This window comes from Girardinichthys multiradiatus, chromosome 2 (assembly GCF_021462225.1).
Source record: "Girardinichthys multiradiatus isolate DD_20200921_A chromosome 2, DD_fGirMul_XY1, whole genome shotgun sequence".
Taxonomy (NCBI): domain Eukaryota; kingdom Metazoa; phylum Chordata; class Actinopteri; order Cyprinodontiformes; family Goodeidae; genus Girardinichthys; species Girardinichthys multiradiatus.
In genome coordinates this window covers 8,414,809-8,431,035 of record NC_061795.1, presented here as the reverse complement: position 1 = coordinate 8,431,035, position 16,227 = coordinate 8,414,809, and the positions used below count along the sequence as shown (strand labels likewise).

Here is a 16,227-nt window from a genome sequence, read left to right as displayed (position 1 = left end):
TGTTAACCAAACAATGTGATGTTAGAGAACTAGGATGTTCTGCTTTTACTCTCTGAAAAGCATAACAGAATCCTGATGTCCTTTCAGTTCTCAAGGTCAATGTTATATACAATTCTATGCTGGCATCAACAACAATTGAGCTTTCATTCACTTTCATGAGATCCAGGTCGGTTTGTGCAGCTTGTTTGAAGGTAAAACCTTCTCAGTTATTGTACACCCCTACAGAACTAGAGCTAATGTTTTTAAGAGAGCACAGACTTGCACTTGTTATGTACACTTGTTATCTTTTATTAAAGAACACAAAGTGCACATTTTACATTACTAATACAAAACTATAAACAAACACCAAGTCTATCAAATAAACAAAATGATGTGAACTAGTTAAGACATGCTTCAAACAACAGAATAATGGCTCAAAATTTGTCTTTTTCTCTTCCAGTCCTCATATTAAAACCTTACTTCTCATCATTTGACCACTTGGTGGCACCAAAACAAACTAAAAACATTGACTCAATGGGTTTTAGTGTAAGTTTGGTTGCATCGTGCATGCAAATGAGGATGGTTTTACCTGTTACTGATATTTATGTGCATTGCCTCCACAAACCATTGCCTTCTTGAACTTGAGCACAAAGAAAAAATTTAGATGAAAAAGTTTACCATTTAAAATTATCAGATGCATAAGTCTTTCATCGTTACCTCTTGCTCGGCTTCTAAAGGCAAATATACACAGCTTGGAAAAATATTTACATCCCTTGAACTTTCACTCATATAATCATGTTACAAGTCCAAACTTCAATGTATTTTATTAGGAGTTTATGTGATAAAATAACACAAAGTAGTGCACAACTGGGACGTTGAAGGAAAATGTTTTTTTTTTTTTTTCAAATATCTGAAATGTGTTGCATATATTTGTGTACAGCCACTTTACTTTAATGCCCCTAAATAAAATCTAGCTGCCTTCAGAAGTCATACTAATGAACAGCACATCCTTTCAATTTTTGTATTTTTAAATGTTTCAATCGCATCTCTTATTCTCCTTCCACTTCAGAATTATTCACTATTTTGTGATGATCTGTCACATAAACGTTAATAAAATACATGAGATTACACTGAAGGAGATGTGAAAAAATTAAAGAGATATGAATACTTTTATCTAGCATTTCATTTCATGTAGCTTTAGACAGAAATCAGCTAATAATCCTTTGCCAGAATTTATCACAGCTAGCAACATTACAGCACGAGCAGAGGTAACCAGAACAAATGGCAACAAAAACCTTTGCTTAAACTTAGCAAATATCCGCATCCAGTTTCTAATAATAGCCTGTAAGAAATGACACAAAACACAGAGAAATGGACCAACACTGATGCCCAGGGTTTAAGGAGCTGGTATTTGACAGAGGGATTACAACATCATTGGCCGTGAATGGCTGTAAAGTTAAAGGGCAGCATTTTACTAACGTCTGCCAATTCATCATCTGAAACACAAGATTGTGATGGAAATCTGTTGTCCATGCCTGGAGAACTGTGATAACTTCAGAATAAAAACTCAGTCAAATGTGTTTTAACAATAATGAAGAACAACTTGTGAAAAAAGGACATTTTATGTCCTCTTAAACCTGCCTGGCTCCGGAGTCCTTTGAAAATGTAAACCTCTAGAACAGAATAAGTGGGACTGAGTCTTAATGTTTGCTATAGTTCTTAGATGACACATTTTAAACTTCGGATAAAAATTGTTTAAATATTAGAGGTAAAGAAAGTTTTAGAGACTTTTTTTTCTACACATAAGATGTTCTGACATTATAACCTACAGAATATTATCAGATCTCCTCTTAATCATAGTGGGGAAGACTGAAGTTACAGTCCTCAGTAAAAGTATCTGTTTCTTGCAGATTTGTTCTGGTTTTGCTTTGTTTTCATCTTACATGTTTGAGATCAACCAAAGCCTGTTATATCAGACTAATTTAACCTGTGCAAATACAAAGCGGTTTATAAATGATTCCATTCCTGCGGGGAAAAGATTTGAAATAATTCCAATTATAAATTAGGTCGATGAACCACATTTTGTTTTTGGTTTAACAAAGTCATTGACATATATTATTCTGAAAGAGATTACAGTAATTTAAAAGGCTTTGGCTGAGAACGTTTATCCCCAACCTACCCAGGAGGGACCATTTAAGCTAATTTAAGACTAATCCCGGAGGTCAGGGAGAAAAGATCCCAGAACATCTAAAAAACTGCAGGCCTCACTTGGCTCAGTTAGGGTCAGAGTTTATGATTCAACAATAAGAAAGAGAAACTGGACAAAAATGGCCCCCATGGAAAAGTTCCAAAGCCAAAACCAGTGCTGACCCAAAAGAACACAAAGTCCCCATCTTACATTTACCAAAAACATCCTGATGATCCCCAAAATATTATAGGCAAAAGCTTCTGTGTACCGATGAGACACAAGTGCAGCTTTTTAACACTGGATCCTATTTTTCTCAACAGCTAATCGAATGACCAGCAGAAAACAGAAGGCAGTTTCTCTAAGCTGAGCTCAGAATTGTCAGAAGAATAGAGCCTGATCAGAATCCATATAGCAACTTGCTACAAGAGGCTGTGCTCTGTCAGACCCGCTGCCCCAACTTGTTTCCTCTTCCCTTTCAAATCTACCAACACTGTCTCATAGTGAGGAGGGAGAGAGGACCTCATGCTCCTTGGTACTCTGCCAACTCTCCAGTTTTCAAACCTTGCAGGTCTGCTCACGTTTCTACTCCAAACACCAGCGCCCTCTACAGCCTTCCACTGGCACAACCATCAACATTATGTCTTCCTAGTGCCACAGTTCCACAACATCCTCTTCTGCTGTCAACTACTTTCCCATTTAATGTAAAGGACACAAATGAACTCTGAACCTATGAAGGTGTTGATGAGTTATCTATCCAAAACAAGCTCAGGCACATTCAGTTTAGTGTGGCATATTCTAGTTCTAACAAATCCTTTGCTTTGAATTAACCTTTTATCAGGGAGAATTTTGACTTATTTTTTTTGCTGAAACACATTAACATGATGAAATTTATTAAATATATCCTCCGAACTGCTCTGTTTTTAACCACACCACACCTATCATGCCATGATAGAGGTCCTCTGGCAGTCTTTAAAGACAATGATATCTGGAATCTGATGGAGAATGGCTCATTTCCTGCATTTTAATGTCAGGTCATCAAAGTATACTGCACTGAATTTTATCGACCCCATGGTCTAGCCGGTCCTTTTCTTCCTGAATTCGCAGACTTTTTGCATCAATTATCAAATGGGAGAAAGTTTTAATTCTTGGTGATTTCTTCTTGCATATTTATGATGCCAGGGGTGATGCAGCTGCAGATTTTGGAGCAAGGTTTACTCTAATGTTAATCTGGTTCCTTCCAACTTAAAGTATAAAAGATGGATCATCGATCAGTCAGCAGTCTGTTTTTTGTTTTGCTTTGAGAAAACCTTAGTTCATGGCAATGATCCAGACTCCATCATTCTGTCCTTTAATCAGCAGTTCTGTAATTCTATTTCAGATATAGTGGAAAACAACTAAACTGGAAGTTCATACGTTTTAATTTAGGATCTTATAAAGTATTTGAATGAAATAATATAAATATTTTTTTTTTTATTAAACTTATTTGTTTCTGAACGTTTTTAACCTGACCAGCTCCAGCATAGTGAATTTTATTCATTAGAATTTGGTTGACGATCTGAAACACTTGAAAAGCAAAAACAGAAGGAATCTGTATTCAGAGAAAATACTTTTTCATGGCACTGTATGAAAAATCTTAAAAAAGGAGAGGACAATTTCAGAAGTTCCTTTCCATTCACTTGGAGCCGCTCAACTCGCACAAAAAAGTGTGGTGGACCTTTAATCAAGGCATTGTTGAATTATGGCCTGGAAGAACTGGTGCCCAGTCAGGATACATGTCAAGAGAAAAGAGGGGAACTCCCCATGTTGCCACAGCCAGCATAACCGCTAGAACTCCAATCACATTAACACCTAGACCTGCCTTCACCTGTAACAGAGAGTAGAGTGAGGCAAGGAACTTAAACCACAGAATAAATAAATGTCATGACATCGCTGTGCCTTTATGTTGTGTAGAAAGCAAATATTTTCATGCATGTTTCTTCAGGACTCACCATGTCCATGATGGTGAGGTGTCCATAGGCAAAAACAACAGCATTGGGTGGATTAGACACTGGCAGCAAAAAGGAGAAGGATGTACACAGTGTGGTGGGGATGAGGACATATAATGGGTTGACATGGATGGCCTCAGCCTGAAACAAGATCAATCACAAACAAAGGCTATGTAAGAACTAGGATAGTTATCTTCTGATTGCCATTCATCAAACAGTTTGGATTAGGTTTATTATATCAGCCTAAAACATATATTTTTTTATTGTTGTAACAGTATAGTTTTAACCAAACAGTATAGCTGTTTCCAGTCCTTGTCAGAGCTCCTAAAATACATTTTGGAATTGAGGGCACTGAGCCATGAAACAATTATTCCGTTCTTTTTTACAACATTTCTGCAGGCATGTAACAGTACTAGATTATCATGTTATCTTTGTCTCAACATGTTACCCTGATTCTGTTTGGGTACAGGCCAGGTCTGCAGACCAGAACCTTTTTGAGTGTCCAGTTCCATGATTCATCCCCTCCAAAACCAGTTTTGGTGTGCATTTGGGATCATTGTCCTTTAGAACATCCAGTTGTGTCCAAGTTTCAAGCTTATGGGACAGTCACCCACAGATACCTTTTTCTGGTACCTTATAAGATTACACAGGTTTTGTACTTTGGAGATGGACTAGTTCACAGACTGAATGCATGGCACAGAACAAGGGACCTACCAGTGGAGAGAGAATAGGGAGGAAGATGGTGATGGTAGCAGCGTTGCTGGTCACCTCTGTCATTGTTGTTACAATGATGCAGGCAACTGTGACAGTGGCCAAGACTGGCAGATCACCCAGAGGTGCCAGTAGTTCAGCCACCCACATGGACAGGCCTGACTCCTGCAGAAAAACACAGCAGTCATTTTTACAAAAGAGTTTAGTAAAAAAACTGCAAAGACAAACCCTTCTCTAAACTGTTCTCGTCATTTATAAATCACAGATCAAGCCAGTAATGCCCTGCACACGTGAGCTCTAAAAAGCAAGTAAGCAACACTAAAAAAATGAGACATGGAAGGCAACTCTGCACGTTTGATGTAGAGCATGACACATAAGTGTCACAAAACTCCTAAAAGGTTAAACACATCAGCTACATGTAACACCTTTTTGGTTTTGTTCTATTTTCAATCATAACTGCTTCTAAAGAAACCACTTTTCTGAAATCCAGAGATCTGTTTGGACTTGATGCACTTCAGCACATTTGAGAAATGATGCATGTCAAATTTGCACCACAAAGAAGTGGTCTCTGTGTGTTTTTGCCAGACAGCTGGCTGTGTAGACCATCTGTAACACTGCTCTACATTTTCACAAGTCAGCCAACATATAACTTCCTCCTTTACCAAGCGGTGGATTGACTTCAACATCCAAACCCCTATCATCACTCTCAGCTTGAAGTAATTTGTGCAAAGGGCTGATGTCACTTAAACTGGTGTCACACTGTCTGACTGTGCTTTGATATCAACATATTCACCAAAGAAATGAAAAATACAACTAATATTTTCAGCTTGTTCTTTGATTTCTGGCTTTGATAAAGATTACATTTAATTCTCCCAGTTCTGCGATTTTGTTATTGCATAGAATATAATAAGATCTTATGTCCTTAAGATTTCAGCAAGCATTGTCCAGCGCTTTGGCTGCAGGATCTGAAAGCAACATGTCTAATGCAAATACCTGAAAGAGCAACTCAAACACATACTGAGGAGACTCCTGAACTATCAGCTAAGTGGATTACATAACATTTAGATGAAATCTAGGTGGATAATTTTGGATTAAAGACAATGTGTAAATTCATAAGTATGGTGAATACTGGTACATTTTTAGTTTTCGTTATGGTAACATCACAACATATTGTGGTGGAGGTGGAGGAACCCTAGTGTTCAAAACTAAACATAAACTAACCTTTGCTCCTTCAGCGAGTGCAAACCCCCCACCAACCAGCAGGGCAACTTTCCATGGCATTGAGGCTTGAAATTCCTCCCAGGAGATCATGGCCTCTGTATCAACAAAAAGATAATCAGTTTTAGTTTTATGTTATATGAACAAGATAGTCAGCCTTTTTAATATTAGCAATAAGTAGGTATTACCATATCATATATGGAGTATATGTCTTTGTCAACAGCTTGCTTGACCTAAATCCAAGCAGTGTTTAGTTATTGGAGCCCTGTGCCAGACATGGAATGTCTATAACAAACTACATGTTTGAGCACTAGGTGGTACATGGTACTAGGCCACTTTGGGGCAGAGGTTAATGATCAGTTTTGTAATTACATAATCTTATCTGCAGTGTTATGTTTTGGATACCCAGGTAAAGGTTAACCGTTAACTGATCACCACCTGGTAGTGAGTTGGATCTGCAGAAGGGAAACCTGCTGTTCACTCCTGGGAAAACTAAACGAGTGGTGATGGTGAACAGGGATCATTTGGTAGAGAATCTTGTTTGGTGGATCTTCAACTCTCACCACAGGGTGGCTGTGGGTCAGGTGGTAACAATTCGTTCTGTAACCGGTGGGTTGCTGCCAGTTAGAATCCTTGCTCTGTCCATCTCAGTTGTGGTGTCCTTGGGCAAGACACTTCAACCGACTTGCCTGCTGATTAGGGTCAGAGGATTGTGTGGCAGCCTCGCTTCTGTCAGTCTGCCCCAGGGCAGCTGTCAGTGTGTGAATGGGCGAATGAATGGGTGGATGACTCTTTGGGGTCTCTGGAGACTTAGTAAAGCGCAATACAAGGGCAGGCCATTTACCTCCAGGGCAGTTTCCCTCATCTTTCAAGGGAAGCTTGGGACCATACGGACCATCTGAATGGACTATTCAGGGCTTCCATTGCAGATGCAGCTTTCAGGAGCTTTGGTTTGAAGGTTATAGATTTCTCTTTTGCTGTAAAGGAAACAGTCAAGCTGAAGAAGGAGATCTTAAACAGGAATTCTTAAACAGCTGACAGGTATAGGATAGCAAAAAGGACTGTGGCTTCTGAGGTTTCAGAAGAAGAAAAATGGGATGTATTCACAGAGGCAATGCAAAAAGAAAAAACTTTTTTTGAACTTCTAATTCAGGAAAGTTTAGTAAAGTTTTGAAAAACTGCCTGCCAACTTAGAACAGGAAATAGGGACCAGCCCAAATTGTGTTTGCTTTGGGGGAGGCGGGACTGCTAGTGTGGGCTAAGGATATTGTCCAGAGATCAAAGGGGAACTTCAAGGACCTCCTTAATGATAAGTCAAACTCCAACATAATCCTAGAGGCCGATGAAGTAGTTAAAACCCCAGGAGCAATGTCCTAGGTGTGAACTGGATTCACCTCTTAATTCTTAAAACTCTGGGCATTGTGGGGTTGTCATGGTTGACACACTTGTGGCATAGAGGAGGGTTAGGGACAACACTGATGTAGGTGCAGACTGTGGTGGTAGTCCCAGTTTTTAAGAAAGGGGACCGGAGAGTCTGTCCCAACTATTAAGGGATCACACTTCTTAGCTTCCATGAAAAAGCTTACTCTAGGTGTTGGAACAGTGGCTCTGACTGATTGTCGAACCTCAGATCTGGGAGCAGCATTGTGGCTTTTGTCCTGGCTTTGGAGCAGTGGACCATATAGCTTTACCCTTGCAGAACTGCTAAGGGGGTCACGGAAGTTTGCTTTTCAGGTCTACATGTGCTTTGTGTGTAGGGGACAGGAACGGCCATCAGATGCATGTGTCTAGGGATGTGGCCCCAGTCAGAAAAGAAAAAACCTCAGTGATGCACATTTCTGAGCAGGAGAGAAATGGTAAATGGCTGTTACTTGTTTAGTACTTTATCAAGACCCCAGAGACCCCAAACGCTTTACACTACTTTCAGTCATCCACTGCCAGTGATAAGCTAGAATGCAGCCACAGCTGCCCTGGGGGCAGCAGGCAAGGCGGGTTACGTGTCTTGCCCAAGGACACAACGACTGAGACAGACACAGTGGGGGTTCGAACCAGGAAGCGAACCCCTACCTCCATCGCCACAGTCATCCAATATCTACAAGGTCCTGAAATTAGAAACTTCTATGCTGAACACAAAACTGATCCCATGTCTCTATCATCAACCTGATGAGACAGACAGTCAGTCAGTATTCCCTCCCGAAGAATACTGACAACTTTGGTGAGAATTTCTTCACTGACAAGTAAAACATTTGTTGAAGTTTCTTTCAGAGTCATAAAAGAGCAACATGAGATTAAAAATAGATTAGAATTGAAACAACTTAGTTGAGCAGGTACATAAAAAGTTATTTGGGGGAATTTAAATCATTTATTAAATTGTATTTTATCTGGTAAATGCATATAATTTCTACTCAAATATTCATTGAAAACATACACATATATGCAAATTGTTACACACATTTATTGATTAAAATTTCCCATTTGTTTTATAAGTGTATCATGTTTGTTCAGTTTAAACACAGTATTCTATTATGCAGGGAAATCAGAACCTGTATTCCCTGCACAGCACTAAATTCAACACAGCTAGTTTGATTATTTATCTTCTATTGTTTGAAAAGTTGAGTGCGTTTTATATTAGTTGTTTTTCGTTTTATCCTTGGTAGATTTTCACAAAGGTACACCTGCTTGTACTTCAATAAAGTAACTATAGCTTTTCTGTCAGTAAGTAATTTCAGTACTGTTTCCATCTGTGAAATCTACTTTTTCAAAGTTATTCAAAGAAGCATATTTTAACAACCTCTTTATTTTTAACATTAAATGCTGTTACCATATTTCCTGCTTAGTCCATAAGCAGGTACTATAAAAAAGATGAGGCCCAGCAGCAGAGCCACAGTAGCGTCTGTGATGTAGCCTGTGTGACTGTCAAAGTGAAGAAGAAAGAAATTAAGCTTGTATATATTCTTAGTCATCCAGGAGATAACAACACAAAGTGCTAAGTAAAAGGCAACTGGACCTTTTCTCTTGTTTCTTCCTCTTGTCCAAACAGCTTCTTCCGCTCTGAGCATGACTGGAAGTAACAGGCTTAAAAGTTGTAATCAGAACAATTACACAAATAGTGCCAACAAAGCTACTAATGAGGCAACTAGGAAACATCGATAACTGACTCCACCCTCTATTCAGGTCAGTGTTTGGGAATAGGACCAATAGAAGGCAATTAGTGACCTTAACAACCCTTCGAGTGTGATTGTTCCAACAATGTTATAAGCCTATTACTTCCAACAATGTTCAGAACTGAAGAGACCTCCTGGATGAGAGGTGAGATGTCTTCAAGAAATAAGAGAAGTTGTCTAATTGCCTACTACTTAAACACTTAGGAAATAAATGAACAGTGGCATGTTGGGGTGTGACAGAACCTTTGATTTAATTGGTGTGAAAAAGTACAAATTAAGATATGAAAAAAGTGCAACTCACTGGGGGAAGAGAGAAGACCAGCCTGACATGAAACCTGGAGATCTGGTTAACCACAAAAACACCATCAGCATGAAAACCACGCTAGTGAAGATCTCCTGAGGCCTGGATAGAGTAAATGAATTATGACAGATGGATAAATTAATATTTAGCTAAATATAAAGTAAATTTGATAGGCTTACAGAATGAATCTAAGTATGAATGAAGGAACAAATAATCACTTCATAGCTCCCAATAACTTGTATTCTTCCTCTATAACCTTTCTTGCTGCCTTCTCTTTCTCAGACTGCTCTCCTTTACATCGCCACAGGAACGTGAAGCTGTGGAGACAGAGTGTGTAGTTGTCACCTAGGAATTATGAAGTTATGAAATAATAATAAATGTATTGTCGTTGTAAAAGTTTTAATCTCTTAAAATTAAACTAAAGTGAAATAAAGTTTAGTACAAGCTTTTTAGTCAATATGATATAGCTTCCCTGCTAACGTTTGCAGCTAACTGACCTGTAATAATGCTTTTTACAAATTAATATACTAATTCCCCCTTAAATGGTGCCACATTTGAATGGGAAAATGGCATTGTGGTTTGGTCAGCATGTCCTCTCTGCCAATGCCCATTTATTCTGATTTGTGCTCTCGTTTGGTGGTTTGAGACGTTTGAGCAAGCAAGACATATTAGCAATTTACCAATTTAATAATTCAACAAACAGGGGCCTCAGTAGTGCATGAGATAACTGTACAACAGCCTGGCACCTCCTCATTCTGACCACCAAATAGGTTACACACTAGTGTGGGCTGGCATCCCATCCTTCAACCAGCATTTATCAGAAGACAATCAACATGGTTGTGTTGGTCACGCTGGCAAGAACAGCACACCGAAGTTGATGGATGACATCTTGGAGGATAGAGTTTGGTCCCTGAGAGTGGAGGTGATTACTATTAGTCGTAGAAGCTCATCTTGACATCTCTCCATTAAAATTTCCCCCAGTGAAGAACTTCCAGTGAGGAAGATGCCTTCCTACAGCATGCCACAGTCTAGCATTGGCAGAGAGGATTTGACAGGTTTCCATGGGCGCAACTCACAAACTCAACTCTACGGCTTTACCCATAAATGAATTTTCCTTATAAATGTTGCCCCATTTAAAGGAAAAAAAACAGGCTTTTCAAGTTTATTGCTAAGAAGCATAGGTGCAACAACAAAACAAAAATAAAATCAAGCTGATGTCGTGATGCGACATCTTTGGACTTTGTTGTGGTTTTATGTTTTGACTTTAGTTCGGTTTTGTAGTCATGGTTGTTTGTTTATTTCCTGCCTCCTAGTGTTTGTTGTTTTCTCTCCCTTTGCTCCTAGTTCCTTTAGTGGTTTTTTTTCAATTACTTGTTATGGTTTTCTTCTTCATATTATTATTATAGTTCTTTGTCTCCCTGGATTCTCTTGTTTAGTTTCTCATTTAGTATCTTGGTGTTTTATTATGTTAGGTACTTGTTTTCTTTTCTAGTTTAGTTCCTCGGTTTAGTTTCTGTAGTTCCAGCCTCCCTTATTGGTTAGCTTTAGTTATTGTTTACTTTTGGTTTGCACATATTCTAGTTTCTCTGTTTACTTTAGTTAATCATTATTCTAGGTTCTTATGCTTCTCCAGTTATTTATCTTTGTCCATAGCTTCATTTAGATCTGGTTCCCTGATTGTTGTTTATTCGGTTCTTTGCTTATAGTTTTGTTTTTGTAGTCATGTTCCCCTGGATTTATGTTATAGTCTAGCTCTCATGTTCCCTTTTGTTTTATAGCCTTGTCTTCTTAGCTACCATTCATATTCCCTCAGTTCTCTGCAGCCTGGTTCACACCTGTTTTCCATTCTCCTCTTGGTCACTCTAAACCTCAGAACGCGACAGCTGACACAAATGTTCTCACGTTTTGCTTGTAAGAATATTTGACCTTATTAAGTAAGCAGAAGTCTGCAAAACTGACATCTTCTTCTCCCTATTTCCATATTCACGAGTCTTAATCGTGCTTTTTTTTTTAACTAAGTGCCCTGTTTAAAATAGGTTAGACAATTAGATAGCCTGCCAAATTAATAAGTACATATTTAACAAGGGTCAGCTTAAATAATAAATAATTGAGAAAAAAAATTCAGTGACACCACAGATCAAGCAATTAAACAGTATTATTATTGGCATAAGTCCAGAAGAGCAACTCTGACGTTGCATTACATCACACTATTTGATTTCTATTCTTCAAATATTCAGACTTTAAATACATCAACGTCTGATAATATCACAGTCATACTGATTAATCCATAGAAAACTGTCAGACGTTATTAAGACCAAGCAGTCAAAAATCACATGTGATTTAAAATAATGGTGATGTGTTGACACTCACTCTGAGCCAATGAACAACCAATACAGCCATATCCATGTGAGGAGGAGCATCACAACACTGATAGGAAAGCACAGTAGGAGCCAGTTCCCAAAGTTGATACAGTTGCAGTCTGGGTAAATCCTTAAGGGGAAGACAGTTTTTTAATAATTTGAATGCAAACACTTATTACATCCAAAATTTAGATCATACTGTTACTGTCATAGTGTTACTGGTGTAAACTTGATCAAATGTTAACTAACACTTTTATTTATATCCTGCATGTTGACCTCCCTGTGCTATATAGTCCTTCTTTTTCATAATCAAACCATATATAATGCATATAATGAAGTCAGACACCCACTGATTGAGATATTCAGAGAAGATGAGATTGGGAGAGGTTCCTGGCAGCGTGCTGATGCCACCAATGTTGGATGAATAGGCGATGCCGAGGCACATTGCTTTGCACATCATTAGGTCCCGTTTACACCTGCTGGTAGCAGCAGGGATACATGCTGCAGGCTTCAAGACAACGCAGAAAAGGAAATTACCCATAAGAAGAAACATCAGAAGCAATACTAATGTAGCAAGAGAAAGAAAAATTCAGTGCTGTGAAAAAGTATTATTCCCCTTACAGATTTTTTTCTGATTTAAATTTTTTGTCAGACTTAAAGATCAAACCGATTTTAATATCAGATAAATATACCCTTGAAATAATCATTTATTGATTAAAGGAAAAAGCAATCCAAACCAAACTGGCCCTATGTGAAAATGTTATTCGCCCTGGCCCACTCTTCCTTACAGAATTGTTTTTAATCAACAACATTGGAGGGTTTTCAAGAATAAACCAATCCATAGAATGTTTTTTTGATCCAATGAGAGGTGGACTAGCAGGTTTCCTGTGTATCATTGCAAGAAAATTGCAAATTTCTTATACTGTGGTTTATCCAAGACCAAAAGCCTAGAAATTACAAAAAGCCATTGTAACATTTTTTTAGATTGATAGATATTGATGAATTTGTTTCTCATGTGTTCTTTAATATCTTTTGATCAGGGCATAATGTCTTGCTCTTTGAGATCTTTCAGCCTACTTCATGTTGTGAGCTGCGGCGATCCCTGTTGCTGGTGCACTTTTTTCTTCCACTCAACATTCTAAGATATCTCTGTCAGTCTGTAAACAACCAGGTTCTTTAGCAATAAGTCAGCGGTCTTCCCATACATGTGTCTCCTACTGACCCAGACTGAGACCATTTAGAGGCCATTCCACCTTTGCAGGTGATTGGAGTTAATTAGCTGAGTAGTGTGCGACACCATGAGTTTCAATTTTTAAGTGTTATATGATACTCTAATTTTCTGATACTGAATTTTGGGTTTTCATCATCTGTAAGTCGTAATCATCAAAATGACAAGAAATAAAGGCTTGACATATTTCACACAATGTGTGATGAATGGATAAAATATGAGTTTCACTTTTAGAGATTGACAAGAATATTGAACTTTTCATAATTTTTTTAGATGAACCTGTATTGCCATGTAAAAGAAAAACATTACATTACTGAGTGAGAAAAGTTTCCCAACCATATTTCTGACTTCCAGAGACCTTTGTGTTCCCCTTTCGATGACAAAGTTTAAAATTCCAAGTAGTTAAGTAAAAGGTCCATTGTTAGCTGAAGAAGTATTTTTCATCTGTTACCCCCAGACAAGTAATAGAGTCACTCTAAAAAAACGCAAATTTACACCTTATTCTTTAACCAACCATGGAGTGCCAAGTAATATCTGTTTTTTCTTTTTTTTTTTTTTCTTTTTTATGAGGCAACAGAATAAAATGAAAAAAAAAAATCCTAGTCCTACTGTTTTAAAATGTCTGTTAAAATGGTGGTACCTGAATCATGTGGTGTTTACTAAGGTGGTAGTTTGAGAAACCCGGTATAAGATAATATACATTCATTTTCAATAAATTAGAATTAGAATTGGTCTGATGTAATAATCTAATCTTAAATTTTGTGTTTTTATTAGCTGCAAGCAGAAAATTATCATAATTAACTGAAATAAAGGCTTGAAAACATGAGTCTCTGTGTAATCAGTTCACAAAGTGAAACACATGTAGATTGATTACACAGAGACTCATGTTTTCAAGCCTTTATTTCAGTTAATTATGATTATTTCAGTAACTCAGTTCACAAAGTGAAACACATGTAGATTGAGTTACTGAAATAAATTAACTTTCCAATAATATTCTAATTTATTGAATATGACTGTACGTGCTATATTGTGGCAACATATCCAATGTTCAGCCATTTAATGAGTCATATCATGGCATACCCTTGGCCTAATACTTGTGCTAGATGGGCGCGTCACTGCCAAGGACTACCAAACCATTCTTGAGGACCATGTGCATCCAATGGTTCAAACATTGTATCCTGAAGGCGGTGCCATGTATCAGGATGACAATGCACCAATACAAACAGCAGGATTGGTGAAAGATTGGTTTGATGAACATGAAAGTGAAGTTGAACATCTCCCATGGCCTGCACAGTCACCAGATCTAAATATTATTGAGCCACTTTGGGGTGTTTTGGAGGAGCGAGTCAGGAAACGTTTCCTCCACCAGTATCACGTAGTGACCTGGCCACTATCCTGCAAGAAGAATGACTTAAAATCCCTCTGACCACTGTGCAGGACTTGTATATGTCATTCCCAAGACGAATTGACGCTGTATTGACCGCAAAAGGAGGCCCTACACCATACTAATAAATTATTGTGGTCTAAAACAGGTGTTTCAGTTTCATTGTCCAACCCCTGTATATCCCTGCATGCTGCTTTATGAAGCTAGAACAGGCAGCAACAGCAGTAATGGTATTAGCAATGTTGCTCAGCACCACAGTCAGAATGTATAGAACTACCTGCAGGCGCACCACTACTAACACGAAGTATTGTCAGCTGTCAGCAGTATCACAGAACATGTTGAGGATGCATTGCATTGTTAATTGGTTACTTTGGTAGCAATTTATAAAATGTATATAATATATATATATAATATGTTTAAACAAAGATGTGAGGAAAAATTAGCTTTAAAGGCAAACAAATGTTTTGGAAACAATATGAAAATAGGTGGAGCATCTACCATGTGTTGCTGTCACAAGAAGCCATGGCCTGGCATTTAACTTAGATGGAACCTGTTACTGTTACTGGGTCCTTTCAGTGTCACAATGAATAGCTGTACTGGAAAAAGCCTGGACAAACAGCAATACAACAAGCTGCAGAAACTATAGAAACAGCTGCAGTTGTACAAACTCTAGAAATACTAGTGCTTGCATGATAATCCTAGTATTAGTTGTGCAGGTAAGAGTACATCAGAACAGTAAGAGTGAATGGTTCCAAGGTGGTGGTAAAGGCTGCAGTGATATGTGTTTTGAAGACAGAAGCATTAACAGAAAGACAGGAGAAGGAGGTGGAGATCTTTGATGGGAGTTATCAAAATAGGCAGGATTAGCATTTTGGAGACAAGGTTAGAGAGACAAGGTTGAGATGGTTTGATGTGTTGATTCCTAAAGGGAGTAGATGGAAGAAGAACATGGAGGCTGCACCTGCTTCAGCTGTAACATCACTGAAGATATATTACTTTAAATATTAGCAGCAGCAACAATAGCAGTAGCTGTCGGCGTTTTGTACCTGAGCTGGATCAGGCTGGGGCTGTGATTGAATCTCAACACATGTGAAGTTTTCATGTGGAACATCAGGGTTCTTCTCATCACTGAGAAAAAGAACAATGTGGTATTAGATTTTACAATCACAAGAAACTACTGGAGCACACAATAACCCAGAGAGGAGTTTGAGGGAGAGCCTCACTAAAGATACACTGATGATAGTTCATAAGCAAGCAAGCAACATTATAGAAATCACAGAGCTCCACATACCTTACAGTTTCCTTTATTTTTTCAGCGCTGATGTCAGTTTCTGCAAAAAGAACAGACTTTAAATACCTTTCTATTGAGGTGGTGGTATGTTCCTGTTTTTGTGGATAATGTCCAAGGGTGTGAAATCATTTTGATACATACCAGGAGCACTATGCTCTCAGGGTTTTTATCAGACAAACACGTTGTTTAATTTTTCTCTCTCAGTTTATGGCATAATATTGTTGAAAGATGCTTTTTAGATCGTATAAATTTTAACAGGTTCCTTTATTAATCTCATGTCAGGAGCATGGTGGACGAATGACAAATTTTGCTTTCTATAATGCATTTAGCAATAGGATCATTATGGCTGTGTTTTTAATTAGTTTTTGGTCATGTTTAAGGTTAAAACACGCTGTGCAGTAATGTTGAGCTCCTGTTA

At 38.1% G+C, this 16,227-nt stretch overlaps 1 protein-coding gene across 2 annotated transcripts in view; it reads right to left on the bottom strand.

Moving 5' to 3' along the window:
* Positions 1-267: 267 nt before the first annotated feature.
* The window catches only part of slc13a1 (solute carrier family 13 member 1), a 30,153-nt gene continuing 14,193 nt past the window's right edge, over positions 268-16,227 (bottom strand). For both annotated transcript variants that reach the window (XM_047380962.1, XM_047380951.1), the window contains exons 6-16: positions 15,810-15,849; positions 15,565-15,646; positions 12,257-12,414; positions 11,917-12,036; positions 9,765-9,863; positions 9,547-9,648; positions 8,903-8,994; positions 6,085-6,179; positions 4,867-5,028; positions 4,156-4,293; positions 268-4,031 (exon numbers count right to left, since the gene is read on the bottom strand). In XM_047380962.1, the coding sequence (XP_047236918.1) occupies positions 3,888-4,031; positions 4,156-4,293; positions 4,867-5,028; positions 6,085-6,179; positions 8,903-8,994; positions 9,547-9,648; positions 9,765-9,863; positions 11,917-12,036; positions 12,257-12,414; positions 15,565-15,646; positions 15,810-15,849 (1,232 nt within the window). In that variant the 3' untranslated portion in view covers positions 268-3,887. The remainder of the gene's footprint in view (positions 4,032-4,155; positions 4,294-4,866; positions 5,029-6,084; positions 6,180-8,902; positions 8,995-9,546; positions 9,649-9,764; positions 9,864-11,916; positions 12,037-12,256; positions 12,415-15,564; positions 15,647-15,809; positions 15,850-16,227) is intronic.